The 15,675-nt window shown below is 37.3% G+C and overlaps 1 protein-coding gene across 1 annotated transcript; it reads left to right on the top strand.

Annotated features, from left to right (window-relative positions):
- Window positions 1-1,844: 1,844 nt before the first annotated feature.
- chka (choline kinase alpha) lies at window positions 1,845-12,935 on the top strand. Its single transcript, XM_058387294.1, has 12 exons — window positions 1,845-2,274; window positions 2,482-2,590; window positions 4,435-4,488; window positions 7,254-7,367; window positions 7,658-7,791; window positions 8,536-8,640; window positions 8,749-8,807; window positions 8,901-8,988; window positions 9,876-9,984; window positions 10,152-10,258; window positions 10,724-10,805; window positions 11,171-12,935. The coding sequence occupies exons 1-12, from the start codon at window positions 2,042-2,044 to the stop codon at window positions 11,228-11,230; spliced, it is 1,254 nt and encodes a 417-aa protein (XP_058243277.1). The 5' UTR covers window positions 1,845-2,041; the 3' UTR covers window positions 11,231-12,935.
- The last annotated feature ends 2,740 nt before the right edge of the window (window positions 12,936-15,675 follow it).

The raw sequence follows: 15,675 nt of genomic DNA, 5'->3' as shown, positions 1-15,675 counted from the left end.
GATGCCTCAGACTTTTCAGTTCCTGACCAGAAACTTCACACATGTGCCTTCTTCTCTCACCACCTGTCTCTCACTGAATGTAAGTGTGATGTAGGGAATCACTGGCTTGAGGTTTCTAAACAACTATTGATTGTGTGGACTGACCACAAGAACCTGGCCTACATCTAGACTGCCATGCAACTGAACTGTCATCAGCCATGCTGGGCTCTGCTTTTTGGTCGGTTCAACTTCACTATCATGTACCATCCAAGCTACAAGAATGTCAAGTCAGATGCCCTCTCCTGCTAATTTGTCTTCAAAGAGCTCCCCCTGAGCCCTATTACAATCTTGCATGGTGGAAGCTATATGTGGGTAATTGAGGCTGTGGTTAAGGGTCTCAGCGCACCTAAGCCAACCCTGGTAATGGAACTGGCCAATTATTGTTTTTAATACTGTGTTTTCCCCAGTCATTTACTTGTCACTCTGGTTTCAGCCACACCCTAGACCTGCTGACACGTATGGTGGTTGACCCTGCTCCACTCAGCTGAGCACAACCACTGCCTTGCAGACTGCCATTGGAACCCTGCACACAACTATCAACTAGGTCAGACGTTTGGTTCTCTTCTAAAGATATCGTGTTAAGTGGGGATATCTCCATTCACCCAGGTCATGGATGATCACCCAAGCCAAGGTTCCTGTTTGTTCCTTCTCACTCATCTCTGCTTTATCTTTCAGTAAAATGTTTTTGCTTTCTGCTTTTGAGTCAAAACGCTCATTGGTCATAGCAGCATCTGATATTATCCAAAATTCCTACAGAAAAACTTCATATTGAGTGATTTGATAGTATATTACGCATATTTTCATAAGCAATTGACAGATATATTTAGACGTTTTGAAAATCAGGATATAATGACATTTTTCTGTATTTAGTGGTCATAGGGCCTTTATTCAAAATTCCTTCAGTATTTTTTTTGTAGTATTCATATAATACATTAATATTAATATTTATATAGTCATTATTGAAAATGCACACATAATAAGCAATATTTTCCCGTTTTTCGCGGAGTTTTTAATTTTCTCGCTCTTCATTGTGCCATCTACATGCGCGAGATCGAAAACCCTGGATCTTTTAAGGTGGAACGGAAAAGAACCAGGCGAATAAAAAACTTCAGTCAGTCGTAATAACACAGTATGTTCATTTATATTTGTAGCCTTTGTAATTATATGGTAGTACTGCTGGTATGTTTACACTCTATTACCAGACCTAATTATTGTGAGTCATTGCTTGTATTTAATTATACATATTTGTATAATTGTATATATATATATATATATTATTGCAATAACATGAAACAATACAAAATAGAATTATGAACACCATGAATTACAGTCCCAGTATACATTAATTACAATAAAAATACGCAGTAATTACAGAAAGGAAAAACAAAGGACAATACAGAATCGATTATGCAAGCGCACAAAACAGTGGACAAAGACGCGAGAGGACAGTCACGTGATACAAACAGTGCGAGGGTTATGACCAAGAGTCACATTTTCTTTTTCTTTTTTTTTCTTTTTGCTCTATGGCCCACTCAGTGAATGAGGTACTGTAGCTTTGATGGCAGCATGATATAAGTTTCAGGCACCATCATCGAAAATGCTGTATGGTTTTTAAGTTTTAGTTTCGGGGTTTGAAGTATTATGTCACTCTAAAACAAGATTCTAACGTTGCTTTTGAACTTTTCCGTCCAATACTTTGTCTAAAGCTCTCCAGCTTGGGCGTGGGGGCTGACGAGCCCTAATCGTCCAATCAGAGAGGCGCATTAGACGACTCTGATGACGCAATGCTCCAGCCAGTTTCCTTGAATAAATCTCACACAACAGCAAAGCGCCATACACGCAGCTGTTCTTCAGCACGTAGCCTGAAAGTGACCACGGTCTCAGTCATAGCAAACTATTTCGTTGATTATTGATAGCTGCACTCATTCTTATATCCAATTTACACCACACGAAATAATATCTTCAAACAAATAAAGACGGTCTTATCTACATTAAACAAAAGATGAAGACTAAGTTCATAAACGGGGTTTCTTCATCACCTTCCATGTCTCTGGGTTTATTGGTGACCGAGAACGAGCTTCAGGTCCAGCCTGATACCGAGCCAGCCTGCAAAGCTATTCGCGCAGAGGAGCCCGACCTTGAGACGAAGCACAAGGCGTATCTGTGGTGTAAAGAATTTCTGCACGGGGCCTGGAAGTCCATTGAGGAGGAGGATTTCCAGATAACCATAATCAGGTATGTATGCGCATTTCTTGGGCGATAGTGTTCTCTAACACACCCTTGGGCAATTAGGGGTTTATTTTTAAAAGTCCTGGTTCAGCAGCATCCACGATCTAATTCAAATGCATTTTGCAATGCGTCTTATTGCTTCTTTTTACCCCGCGTGCGCGCGCGTGTGTGTGCGCATTAATGTTTTTTATATATATTTTTTGTCTATGACAGAGGGGGTCTCAGCAACAAGCTGTTCCTCTGCGCATTACCCGAGGAGCTGCAGAGCATTGGGGACGAGCCAAGAAACGTGCTGCTTCGCCTGTATGGAGCCATACTGCAGGTGTGTTTCCCACTCTATGATTCAATTCTGCATGGCATGATTAATCATTGTGTATCAAAAACCCAGATCCACTTTTACACTGGGAAGATCGCCTAAGTGCTTAAGACGTGTCCACACATCCCAGGAAGCTAGCAACTACCAAAAAAATCTCTACAGGTCTGTACACACACAAAATGATTGGATACATGAAGGATAGTGCAAAATGATAGACAATTTGTTTATCCCCTTGAAACTCCATATTACCACTTTCAGTTCAAGGTAATAATTAATAGGTAAGCTGATATGTGACTGTTGGTATGTAGATTATATCCCACTGACAACATCCCAGCCTACAGCATTCTAGTGTTTTCACCACTCCAACACACCCAAAGTAATGCACCAGTTCATTAAAAAGACATTCATGAGGCGTAAAATGGGTGGTTGAGAGTAGAAATAACAATATAACATGTAGTGCAGGGCTGTTTGTGCTATATCATCTTACCACTGCTTTACATAAATTTATATTTGAATTATATTTTTTATTGAAATGATCCCACCCAGGGATTCAACCTTTATACTAGATTGTAAATTGTTTTTAATATTTCTAAAACGATAAAGGGAGTGTGTACATGTTTTATACTGTATGTATGTGTAAGAGAGAAAGTTTGTATGAGAGCTTGGTGGTCTGCATGATGGTGTTTGAATGAGGAATGCCGTATTTTGTTGGGTGATGTACCTCCATGCCTGTACCTGCGTGTCTTCTTTGCCGTAGGCTTGCCCAAGGAGCGTGCCTTGAGCACTCTTGTTTCCAGGTGATCCACCATACCAGCCACGGTACAGTATTAGATCCCAGAAGCTAAAGCTCTGTCAGCCAAGTTCTCGCCATTATGTCAAATGCTTAAACCTCTTGACATTTGACCCTTTTAACTGTTGCTATGTCAGAAATATTCTCTACCTCTGTCTGCTTTCTATAAATAAATTCTCAAAATGTGTTAAGTAGCATTTACAAAACCAAAAAAATGCATATTTAGTGTTAAACAGGTGTTCCACTATTATATAGGGCAAAGGTATTCAGTCATGTCCGGAAAGAGTCGGTGTGCGTGCATATTTTCATTCTGACAAAGGAGAAATTTGAATAAAAACCTGAACCCACAGCCGCCCTTTGCCGATGAGATCAGACACCTCTGAAAATACCAAAGCAAAAACCATTCCCTTTGTTCTCTGTAGAAATGATCACTGTAAACCTGACAGGTGCTAACTAGTCCTAACCGTAGTCTTGTTTCTAATTATGTTTAAACTGAATTTTGTAAGAATTTTTCTACACAAATCTGTCTGAGGCAAAAGAAACACTTTATTTTTTATTGATGTTTGTAGTTTTATTGAAAGATGCAGTATGTTACACCATGGTTACCAAACATTTTAGAATGATACGTTTATTCCTTCTAAAACAGTAGATCATGGATTTTAGTTCTTAAAAGCTTTTGAAGTGTTTAGAAATCAGTCAGCTGGAACGATGTTAATAAATTCTTGAATCAGAAAATGTCGCCATCGGGGAGACTCGTGCCTTTTAAAATCAGTTATAAATTCCTAAATATTTAGAATCTGAAGTTTCTGAACTCTCTGCACTTGCATGACTATAAAATATATATATTAGTGTTTCTGCTGAAAAAGATACTATTCTATGATAGTATTTGATATAGAATGTTCTAAATCATAATCGTTATAGCTTTTTTTATTGCAAAAAAGATTTTTCATTGTCTGTTGCAACCTCCTTCTCAAGTTCAAAATGGCTGTCGAAAAAAGGAAAGAAGAACAACTACACTTTGTGCTCATGGTTAGCTTTTTGCTTTTTCTCTTATTGCTAGATGTCCTGTAATAAAGGAGACTCTGGACAGTCAAACACAGTAAATCATTCTCAAGTAAGTAACGTAGCATAAAGGCATTACTTTTTTGTGTGATATTTGCATGCATCTTAAAAATACCCCTTAAAATCAACACATCTGTTAGAGCACATGAGCTCAATATGCGTCATACCTGTGAGTCTTCATTAAGTAAATATGCTGTTAGGTCATTGTGCCATTCAAAACTGAACATCAGAAATACATGCCCACAATGTCATTATAATCTTTCACTTTAAATTTTGAGAAAATCCCTAACAAGACATGATATGTTGTGTTTTGATTTGCCTTTGACCTTAAAGGTTATGCTTTTCCATAAACATACTCTGAACTATGGTGATTCAGTTCATTCAGTTCAGATCTAAATTTGCTAAACCTTACCCCTGTCCAAAAACACTTGACACTCCCAGAGCCAGCAAAGGCACATTACATAGATCATGTTAGAAGCTTATTGCCACTTTAACCCTTGCTGTCTGACATCAGGTAGCTTATGTGTGTGTCTTCTGTGCATGTCGGTTCAATTTGCACCCTTGTATTTGCATGCTTTCGAAACAGTCTGTGTTTCCAAAGTCTGTCATGTTTCTTCTGCCTGCCTCCTTAAGCATAACCTTTATTTATAGTCACAACACCATGCTAGATGGTTACTTCTTACTGCATGTTGTGGTCCACTTTCAGCTCAATAAGTGGTTTTATCTGCATGGGTAATCCAGTTATGGCTTGTGTTCTATGGGGCATGGAGCAATGGAAAATTACACTGTTGCCCTGCCCAGAAGACACATGACTGCTATGGCTCATAGCAGTCATAGAGAGTGACAAAGGTTGGGAAGGATGGAGAGAGAAAGAGAGAGAGACCAGTGATCAGACAATTGAGGGAGCAGCTGTTGCTCATGGAAACAAAACACTGGCCATTCATACCAACCAAATATAATTGTTTTACCCAGTTTTGTTTCTTCTCATATTTAATCCAGTTGCTTACAATTTGCGATCATATATAGAAATGATATTGCTATAAAAATACTTAGCTAAGACATAATTAATAATAGGACTTTAGCTTTGAGCTTGAATTTAGTCTGGCAAAACTTTATATTCACCACATTGCAAACCAACTCAATATTGAAGGCGATACTTTCACTGCAAATGAGAATAGAGCTAAGTAAGATAGTAAGATAGTGTACTGAGTAGGTAGCCTAGATTAAAAAAAATTCATGTTCATGTAATTGTGTGTGTGTGTGTTCGTGTTTGTCATTTAAAGTGAGAAACTATTATTACACAACAACAACTTAATAAATCTTACATATATATATATCATGTTTAATATGTAGCTCACTAGTCTATTATAATCTGCATCTATGATAATTCTGTAACGGTGAACACAGAGAGGTGTGCTCAAAATGCCATTTTCTCTGAATCCACTCTCAGATAAAGAGCAAATTTAAAAAACAAACAAAAAGAAATGCTAATAAGTAACAAAACTAAAGTTATGGCAGTTGCTTGTACATGACCTTTGGGTGGTATGCGGAATTTATGAGCCATGATGATTAGATAATACATTCAGGTTAGTGTTGGAGGTTGAACTTATATTAGGCGTTGTGAGTTTTCATGCAGCAAATTTGGGCCAAATGTAAATGTGGCCGGACTTGCGCAATCACACTTCCTGACCTTAGTACTGTAAGGTTCTATGTGGACAAATATAAAACTCCATATAGAACCTAATAAAACTAAAGCAATGTAGAGTGACACACACTTGGCTCAGCCTGTATCAGTCTAACCAGATAAATATTGTCCTGTAGATAACAGTTCTGTTATGTGTACTATATAGTAATTATTATATCATTATTGTCACCTTGCCGAGACTGGAGTGTGAATCTAGAGGAAACGTGCACACTGCTAATGGTGACTCCACAGTTAATCATTTATTTATGTCTCCTTACATGACAAGCCATTCAAGTGAAATTTAGGTTTACAGAGTGGCTCTAGAGTTGAGGAAGTGCAGTTTCCATCTATGCTGGACTTCTGTCTTGTCCAAGTTTTCCTGTTTTGCGTAGTTGGACAGAACAGGATGTTTCCACCATATTTACTGGCAGTTGCAACCTTCAGGTGGGGGAGGGGATGTAGTGCAAAATATCACATGAATTCGGTCAAATACCAAACAAAAGAAAATACCAAACAATTCCCTATGTTGTACAAATATACTTTTTCCGGCTTTTCCATGAAAGAAAAGGGGTCCATACCTAGAACATGAATTGAGTGTCCCTGTCACTCATAGATGCCGAATAGTCAAAAACATGCATGAACATGAGCTCACAAGAGCAAGGCACAGATTACTGAATAAAATTCTGTGACAACACCAACAACAAAACGTTAGGTAATACTGGCTGGTGCATGTTACATAAACGCAGTGTTGGTTGAATGGAATTTTCCCTTCAATGGCATGTGACTATAACAGTGCAGAAATCTGCATTGTCTTTGTGGAAGAAAGCTGCCTTTATCACATGAAGCCATACAGTGCATCTTTTTGAGCCACATACCATGAAATACTTTTTATTGTATTTGTCATTCAATTCACTGAAATGTTTTTAGGAATCCACGTACTTAGTTAAGAAGGAATAATTAAAGACTGGAGTAATTTGGCAAGCTGAGCTTCTCGTCTCACAATCAACTCCCTTGTTTCCTGGAGCTTTTTTACTCATCTCACTTTAGTACAATAACTTTACATACAATCATTAGTTCCAACTGAAAAGGCTACCAATATTTTAAAATAATTAAGGAATGATTTATTTCTGTAGGGAGCTGAAGCAATGGTCCTGGAAAGTGTGATGTTTGCCATCCTGGCAGAGAGACAGCTTGGGCCTAAGCTCTATGGTATCTTTCCCCAGGGAAGATTGGAACAGTATGTTCCGGTAAGTTTTAAAGTATTTCATTGATCAGGGAGTTCTGGTGTTTATGTATGTGCATGACTGACTCATGACTCATAATGCTGAGGTGTTTTGCTCATATTTGTAAGAGAGTCAAAGTGGACAGTGCAAACATTTTTCATTTGCTTATGTGAGCATGTGAGTTGGCCTATTCAAATGCACTGATGGTTGATTAATTTGAAAGGGAATGTAGATTCAATGACAGCGAAATACACTACATGTTGTCCAGATATCATTTCAAACCATAATTCAGTCCTACTTATCTGCCTCCACAGAGCCGCAAGCTTGCCACAGAGGAACTGGGAAATCCCAGTTTATCTGCTGAGATTGCAGAGAAAATCGCTAAGTTCCACAAGATGAGGATGCCTTTTAACAAAGAGCCGAAATGGCTGTTTGGCACCATGGAAAAGTGAGTGACACTTTACAGTGTTTTCAGTATTTTCAGCAGGTTCATATTCTGATATCCCATTTTACAGTGTCTCCTCTCGGAGCAAGCAGTAGGTAAATAATAGATTAACCATTACCCTTACGTGTTACTTCTATCACGCCAGTGAGGTAAGCTTTTTTTTCTGAATAAATCCTGTTATAGTAAAAGCCAAACAATGCAAAACTGTCAATAAAAGTTATCTGCATTTCACTCAGACAGGGTAGAAGTGCTTCCGTCAGGGCAATAAAATAGAGTAACAGGCTGGGTGATGCATTCAGGGCAGTAAAAGAGAGTAAAAGTCTGTGTGATTCAGTCAGCCTGTTGCAGAGAGATTTGGACTGTCTGATGGATTACTAGATAATCTGCCTAAAGTGCAGTTTTAATGTATAATGAAAAAGGTTTATAGAATGAGTGCCAAATGGTCTTGTCAGCCGTTCTTAACTCAGTGCAATTGCCCTCTCCCCCCTTAGCCAAACCAATTTTTTTTTTCTGGCTATTGACACCAAACCCACCTGTAACAATTCATGGAGATTGTAGAACTTGGATTATTTGGCTCAAATGTCTTTGTAGGTGTCTGCTGGCTGAAACAGAACACAAAGTGTGAACAGGTGGGAATCCTCAAGTATTTGAAAACCTCTGTAACTGGCTGAATGTTTATGGGCTGACTTTTTGGCTCAGAAATCTCCTGTCTCAAGGTAATTAATTGGCTTTTTTACCACTTTGTAGATACATGAATCAGGTGCAAATGGTGACCTTCACCAGAGAGATCCACCTCCATAAATTCAACCAACTTATGAGCTACAACCTGCCTCAGGAGATGGAGAATCTCAGGTAAAGAAAGGAATGAAATTGTATTTAATGACAACCAACACTGGTTGTTAATATTATTATAGTTACCATTGAATCAGTACAGCTGTTTTACACTTTTTCTTTTTGTAGGTGTCTCCTAGAATCCACCCAGTCTCCTGTTGTTTTCTGCCACAATGATTTGCAAGAAGGTAAAAATGCCATAGAATATAAAATATTATTTTTTTCTGTAGATTACTGTTTTTTATGTTTTATGTTTTTAAATATTTAATGACTGCTTGCAGGAAACATCCTTCTTCTAAGTGGCCGTGAGAACATGGAAAAACAGAAGCTTATGTTGATTGACTTTGAGTACAGCAGCTACAACTACAGGTCTGTATGTCTAATTGTAAATTTGATTAAACAGTCTCCTGTGTGCTTGTGAAAGATTAGGTCATGTTGTATTTAAGTATATTTTTAGTATATTTAGGTCATGGAATATTTTGTATAATAATAGACAGAGCATAATAGACTGGGCATTCCCTGACTACACATGACATTATAATGTAAAGTAATTTCCTTTTTTTATTATTAAAAAAACATGCTTTTCATAAACCCAGCTCTATATTGAAACAATATATGTTGATCATTTGGATCTGAGAAAAATCCTCTCTTTGTCTTCGCCTCCATGCTATCCCAGGGCAGACATATATTTTAAATGCCTGGAGAGAAACACTCTCTTCAAAGAGATTTATAGACATTGAAACCTGTGGCAGCCATCCAGCAGGCCAGTCAAACATTTTTGTCACGGCTTCACATTCCCACATATGTTCCAGCACAAGATGGATTGGGTTTCACCCAGAATCCATGGACACCCATTTAACTCTATCAATTTGGATAGAGTTAAAGCCTGAGAAAAGCCAACCATTGGCAGACATTATTTATTTTCCCAGCTTTCCATCCAAACTGGTCTCCTGGGTCATGAAATCACACAAGGAAAGTTTTATAGTTTCAGTACAGCACTAGAGGCAGAAGTGAACACAGCCTCAAGACGAGTCAGATGGGTCTTTTGTTTGGTTTCCACAGCAGCTGTGAGGCTTGCGTGAAAGACCTGCTGAGCTTTGGGTGCTCCGCCAGCAGATTAGCACTTTATCTGGCTCCATTTACACTTCAGAGGCTGTTTATGATAACTGAAATATTATAATCAGAAACCCTGCAGGAAAGTTAACTTGGGTCTGTGTGTTGTTTATCATTTAAAGGAACAACTTTTTGTCTTACAGAGGATTTGACATAGGAAACTTTTTCTGTGAATGGATGTACGACTACAACTGTGACACACCTCCATTTTTCAGTACTGATACCAAGAATTATCCAACCAAAGCTAAGCAGGTATGACATTTTTATAACAGGGTTGCCAGGCTAGTTTAAAAATACTCTATGATCTTCAAGATCTTATTTTCTAGCACACAGTGGAATTAGAGTAATGGAGCTGTGAGCAAACCTGCTTTACAGAATGTCATTACAGTGAAAACACTTTTTTACATCTTTCCATTTAGATGAATTTCTTTCAAAACTACCTGTCTGAATATGACCCTGGACTGGCAAACTTGAGTGAGGAGGACCAGCTAAAAATGAAAGAGGACATGTTGGTGGAGGTTAACAGGTGAGCACATTTCCTTTGCTATGATCTATTTTGCAATCTACTTAGATTAGATTGACAAATGTTATCTTGCACTATTGATTGTATATATTAAGTCACAGAGAGAATTAAATAGAAAGCCTCTGTTACTTGTTTATTACAGTACAAAGAAACATGCTAGGTTTTTAATTGTTGTTAAAGCTTTAATATATAACAAATATGGTCTAGATGAACACATCACTTTGTTCTTTTATGTTTATTGACTCTAAATTTAGACATGATTAGTATATGGCACTGGTAAAAAAATACAGAAATGCCCTTTCTGGGCCTCCTACGTACTGTACAGAGGCATCTGGAGATTGAGCAACCATTTGGAGCTTGTCCAAGAGTGATGCTGGTTTCCAAGAAAAGGCCTCAAATCGGGTTCTTAGCTTCTCATCGGTCACATGGCTTCCACAACCTGTGAAATAAATCTTTCTTTTGTCTTAGGTTTGCCCTTGCATCACACTTTTTCTGGGGCCTGTGGTCCATAATTCAGGCAAGACTGTCCACCATCGAATTTGGCTACTTGGTGAGTTTCTGTGTTTAATTATGTTTAAGCCAAAAATATGCATTGTTTTTTAGAAAGTAAATTAGTAAATTGTAATACAGTAGATTGCACTAGAAAGGGAGCAAAACATTTTATTAATAAAACACAGTTTCATATAAACATGGTTACTGCAATGCTGTCTGACAACCCTGAACAAAGTCCACATGTTTATCAGTTCAGGGTGGCATGACAGGGTGGCATGAGTAAGAAAGGGGATAAAGTTCATGCTGACATGGCAGCAGTACATATATTTATAAAGTAATCAGAATAATCACCAGGCACATTGCTTGTCTTTCACAATCTTCATTGTTAACTCATTCATTGTTTTTTCTCCCTCATCCTCACAGGACTATGCCATTGCCAGATTTGACGCATACTTTGAGCTCAAAAAGGAGCTGGGTATTTAAAAGCTGTGTTATTACACAAGGGACAGAGAAGCTAAGAAGAGGGAAGTGAAGACTGCAGCCCTGGCTTTTAAATTCACTAGAAAAGCAGATGCTTTGCTACTGTGATGTTTATAAGGTGCTGCATGGTCTAAAATCAACACCGCTCACTTTTACATGGCCTATCGTGTTCAACAGTGTACCATGCTATTTCTCAGAGTTTATCTCAGTGTTTCAGCTTCAAAAGCTCAACACATTTACCTGATGCTGAAAGCTTCTAGGCAGCCTAACAAAAAACTTAAACTACATAAAAAATGCAAACATGTAAAATTACTATTACAGAGTCATAGGTGGGTGGTTGGGAAAAAAACTAGAATAAACTGCTGCACTAACACTTAGAAACTAGACTCTACCAGATTTGGTGGAAGAACTTGAGCCCAAAGAGCCACGTGTGTCTGCTTATATCATGGCAGGTAATCTCTGCTGCATTATCTTTACAACCTGTGCTAGGAAATGTGAAAAAGTGAGGTTTACAAGCGTGGACCTGGAGCTATAGAGCGGTACAACAGACCAAACTCCTTTGGCATGGTAGAATTTCAGAGCTGTGAGACACGTATACACTCATCCAACTTTTTTTTAGTGAAGCCTTATTGTGGGTTGTTTACTTCTCTTTCTCTACTTGAATGACTACTAGAATGATTGTTTTTTAACGGTAGTGGGTCAAAAGGGTAATAGTGTGAATAATAGATATGCTGTGGGAGCTGGCCAGCTGTGTACGCTTAAGAAAACAAGATGATGCATGTGATCTGATTTAAAATTAGGAACTGGAGTTAGAAAAGCTAGTTCTATTAGCTGACTGGCTCTGTTTCACACTGTGGATGCAGTGGTCAACTTATGTTACATATTGACAATCTGTCCCTTATTTCGTAGTTGGCACATATACTCTTTTTTCCATGTGGGAGAAATGATTTTTTTTTACTTTATTTTTTAAACTGTGTAATATCACAGTTAGTATTTTCTCTGGATTTATTATATTACATTATCATTCCCTGGTATATAGGCTAAACTGTGATAACCTTTTTAAAATAATTTAGAATCTTAGCTACTTATTTTGAATATCACATTTGTTTGTATTGAGATGCATATGTATAGTAAAGTGATGATATATTCATTTTTTTAACATTACTGTGAGTGCCACTCTATGCGAGTCACACAAAAGTATTTCTAAGTGAAACTTTTCTTTTTTTTCCTTTAATGGAAGAAGTACTTTTCTTAATAAGAAAGTGTGTTTTGTGAGGTGATTCAAATATTGCTAATTCTTTTCTCTTCTTCATCTTCACTGTGACATGTTTTTTCGTTTTATACCCAACATTTTGATGCTGTAAGCAAATGATTCACATGATGAAGCAAATGATTCACATTCTATCACTTTAATCACAAATTCCAATACAATAACAAGGGGCCAATGCAAAACACAGAGTTGTATATGAGTGAATGTAATGATATTTAAATCATATACTTCAGTTTCAGACAATATTTTGTTCATGACTTCACCATGTACAATACCACAGGACAATTCAAAACCAATCTACAGTTTGATCTACTGTTTGCTCTTTTTGTATTGTAATAAAAGGAGAAAGAAGCTTTTTAATTTTACATGAACTAACCTTGTTCTGTAGTGAATGCTTTGCTCATGAACTATAAATAAAAGTATGCAAAATGATCCACATATTGTCTCAGATTTTCATGTCTTTACCACGATGCTGTTTTAAAGAGGTTATTAAAAATGAATGATCTGTTACAATTCATTAACAATTCAACAAATATTTAATGAAGCATTTTATGGTTTGACTTATTCAGTCTTTATTAATTTCTTGCATTCTCCAGTGTGTTTATGATGGTTTATGGTGATAGCTACTTAAATGTTGAGTGACATTTAAATGGGTTTAAAACTTGGACTCAATAATAGGCTTAATTTGTTTTAACAGCTGATTAGGCTGCTTCTTTTCAAATCAATGAGAAGTCTGCTTTTTCATTTTCATCATAGCTAAAGGCTATTTATGTTTTGTATTGGTCAGGTTTAACCTGGGGACTGCAAAAAAACAAAACAACAACAAAAATTTATATCAAACTGTAATCACATAATTACATTTTACATGCTGCTGTTGTACTTACTGATTAAGTAATTCTGCAGATACATTTACCTTCTTTGAAATGTCACACAATTTGTTTTTTCTAGAAAAAATAAATGAAGAAACCTCTTACACAATATTAGTGGTAACTAATGGTAATCAAAGGTTTGAGGACATCTGACATCCATATGTGGGCCTTCCCCAAACTGTTGCCTCAATATATAAGATATCTTTTCTTGCTGTTAAGCATTACAGTTCCCTTGACAGAAACATAGGTGTCCAGACCTGTTAAAGCATGACAATATCACTGTACATACAGTGAGACCAATAAAGACATTGTGAAATGACAAGCAAGCCTAACTTTATGAAGACGTGAAAAGACAAGCATTATAGGATTAAGCCAATTCACTCAAATTCATTCAAAAGCCCCAAATTATGAGTCATTACAAGCAATTATCATTTTTTCTAAACTATCTGCAATATTGGAAGTGAAAAACACTTGAAATATCTTGTAAGTGATGAGTTGAAGAACTGAGTGAGATGACTCCACCCTCAAAAACTCCAAGACTTTGCAGTCACTTTATTTTAATCTAACTGCACCAAGAATAAAAAGAAGAATAAAAAAGAGCACTTCTCTGTTATGTGTAATTTGCTGCTGGCCTCAGAGCTAGATGAAAATCTAAGAGAGCAAATCATTACTTTGATTAAAATGTTAATGAAAGTTTCATTTAGCTACCAGTGGTAGTTCAGTCAGTCATGAAGAATATGTGACAGTGTGAAAAATGTGCACTTGACTCTATTTGATCTACCCTACAATTTCTGTGGTGTGCTCCTTTTGATTCCTTTGCTACCTGTCAGAATCATAAATAACCTTTAAAGTTAAATTTTGAGAAACTACCCTCAAGCAAGTTTGTTGGCAGGAAGACAATGCGATGTTTTTACCATGGTCTGATGAAAGCTAATTATTTTGTCAAAGCATATTTTTAGCTGGCAAAACAGGTTTTTGGACAACAACATCCAAGAAGTTTCAAATCATATGTACATGACATTATTTGTATAATTATGATTTTATGAACCAAGGAAAAATTATGGCAAAAGCCATTTGTTTATCACTTGACTATAAATAACTTAACACTTATGTTGATGTTATGAAGATAAATAAAATGCTACTCTCTCTAGAAGTGAACCAGGGCCAGAGGCTAAGATAAAATGCTTCAGAAGTACAGTACTGTGCCAAAGTCTTTGTATATTTTTGCACAAACTTTTTTATATACGATATTTTATGAATTCTGCATTATTAATTTAATACACAAACATTGTATATGTCCAAATATTACATTAGAAAATGTTAAAGCACATTTTATATCCATAAAGAAAGCAAAATATTACAGACCACTTTGTGGACCAAAAAACACTTAATGAAGACTCCTGAATATTGCAAGCAAAAAAGATGCTAGAGGACAGTTGAGGTCTCCAGAAAAACTGCGTCAGATTCTCCAAGATTCACAGTAAAACTGACCAACTGATGTCCTTATAAAGGTGCACTAATTGTACCTGAGAAGGTTTGTCGCACAGGTACAGTGAGGGAAAAAATTATTTGATCCCCTGCTGATTTTGTACGTTTGCCACTGACAAAGAAATGATCAGTCTGTAATTTTAATGGTAGGTTTATTTGAACAGTGAGAGGCAGAATAACAACAAAAAAAAGAAAAGTTTTTACATTGATTTGTATTTTAATGAGTGAAATAAATATTTGATCCCCTATCAGTCAGAAAGATTTCTGGCTCCCAGGTGTCTTTTATACAGGTAAGGAGGTGAGATTACAGTAGGAGCACTCTCGGGGAGTGCTCTTAATCTCAGCTCTTTAACTGTATGAAAGACACCCTGTCCACAGAAGGAAGCAATCAATCAGATTCCAAACTCTCCATCATGGTCAAGACCAAAGAGCTGTCCATGGATGTCAGGGACTAGACTGTAGACCTACACAAGGCTGGAATGAGCTACAAGACCATCGCCAAGCAGCTTGGTGAGAAGGTGACAACAGTTGGTGCGATTATTCCCAAATGGAAGAAACAAAAAAGGACTGTCAATCTTCCTCGGTCTGGGGCTCCATGCAAGATCTCACCTCATGGAGTTTCAATGATCATGAGAACGGCGAGGAATCAGCCCAGAATTACACTGGAGGATTTTGTCAATGATCTCAAGGCAGCTGGGACCACAGTCACCAAGAAAACAATTGGTAACACACTACGCCGTGAAAGACTGAAATCCAGTAGCGCCCGCAAGGTCCCCCTGCTAAAGAAAGCACATGTACAGGCTCATCTGAAGTTTGCCAGT

The sequence above is a fragment of the Hemibagrus wyckioides genome, linkage group LG04 (genome assembly GCF_019097595.1).
Source record: "Hemibagrus wyckioides isolate EC202008001 linkage group LG04, SWU_Hwy_1.0, whole genome shotgun sequence".
In the NCBI taxonomy this organism is placed as follows: domain Eukaryota; kingdom Metazoa; phylum Chordata; class Actinopteri; order Siluriformes; family Bagridae; genus Hemibagrus; species Hemibagrus wyckioides.
This window is presented reverse-complemented; position numbering and strand designations above follow the sequence as displayed.

What these genes read in the sequence shown, in the direction of transcription:
- chka (XM_058387294.1), top strand. Translation starts at nt 2,042, where the DNA reads ATGAAGACTAAGTTCATAAACGGGGTTTCTTCATCACCTTCCATGTCT. An exon ending in TGTATGGAGCCATACTGCAG is followed by an intron (nt 2,591 to 4,434) that starts GTGTGTTTCCCA and finishes TCTTATTGCTAG; the next exon opens with ATGTCCTGTAATAAAGGAGA. An exon ending in ACACAGTAAATCATTCTCAA is followed by an intron (nt 4,489 to 7,253) that starts GTAAGTAACGTA and finishes TTATTTCTGTAG; the next exon opens with GGAGCTGAAGCAATGGTCCT.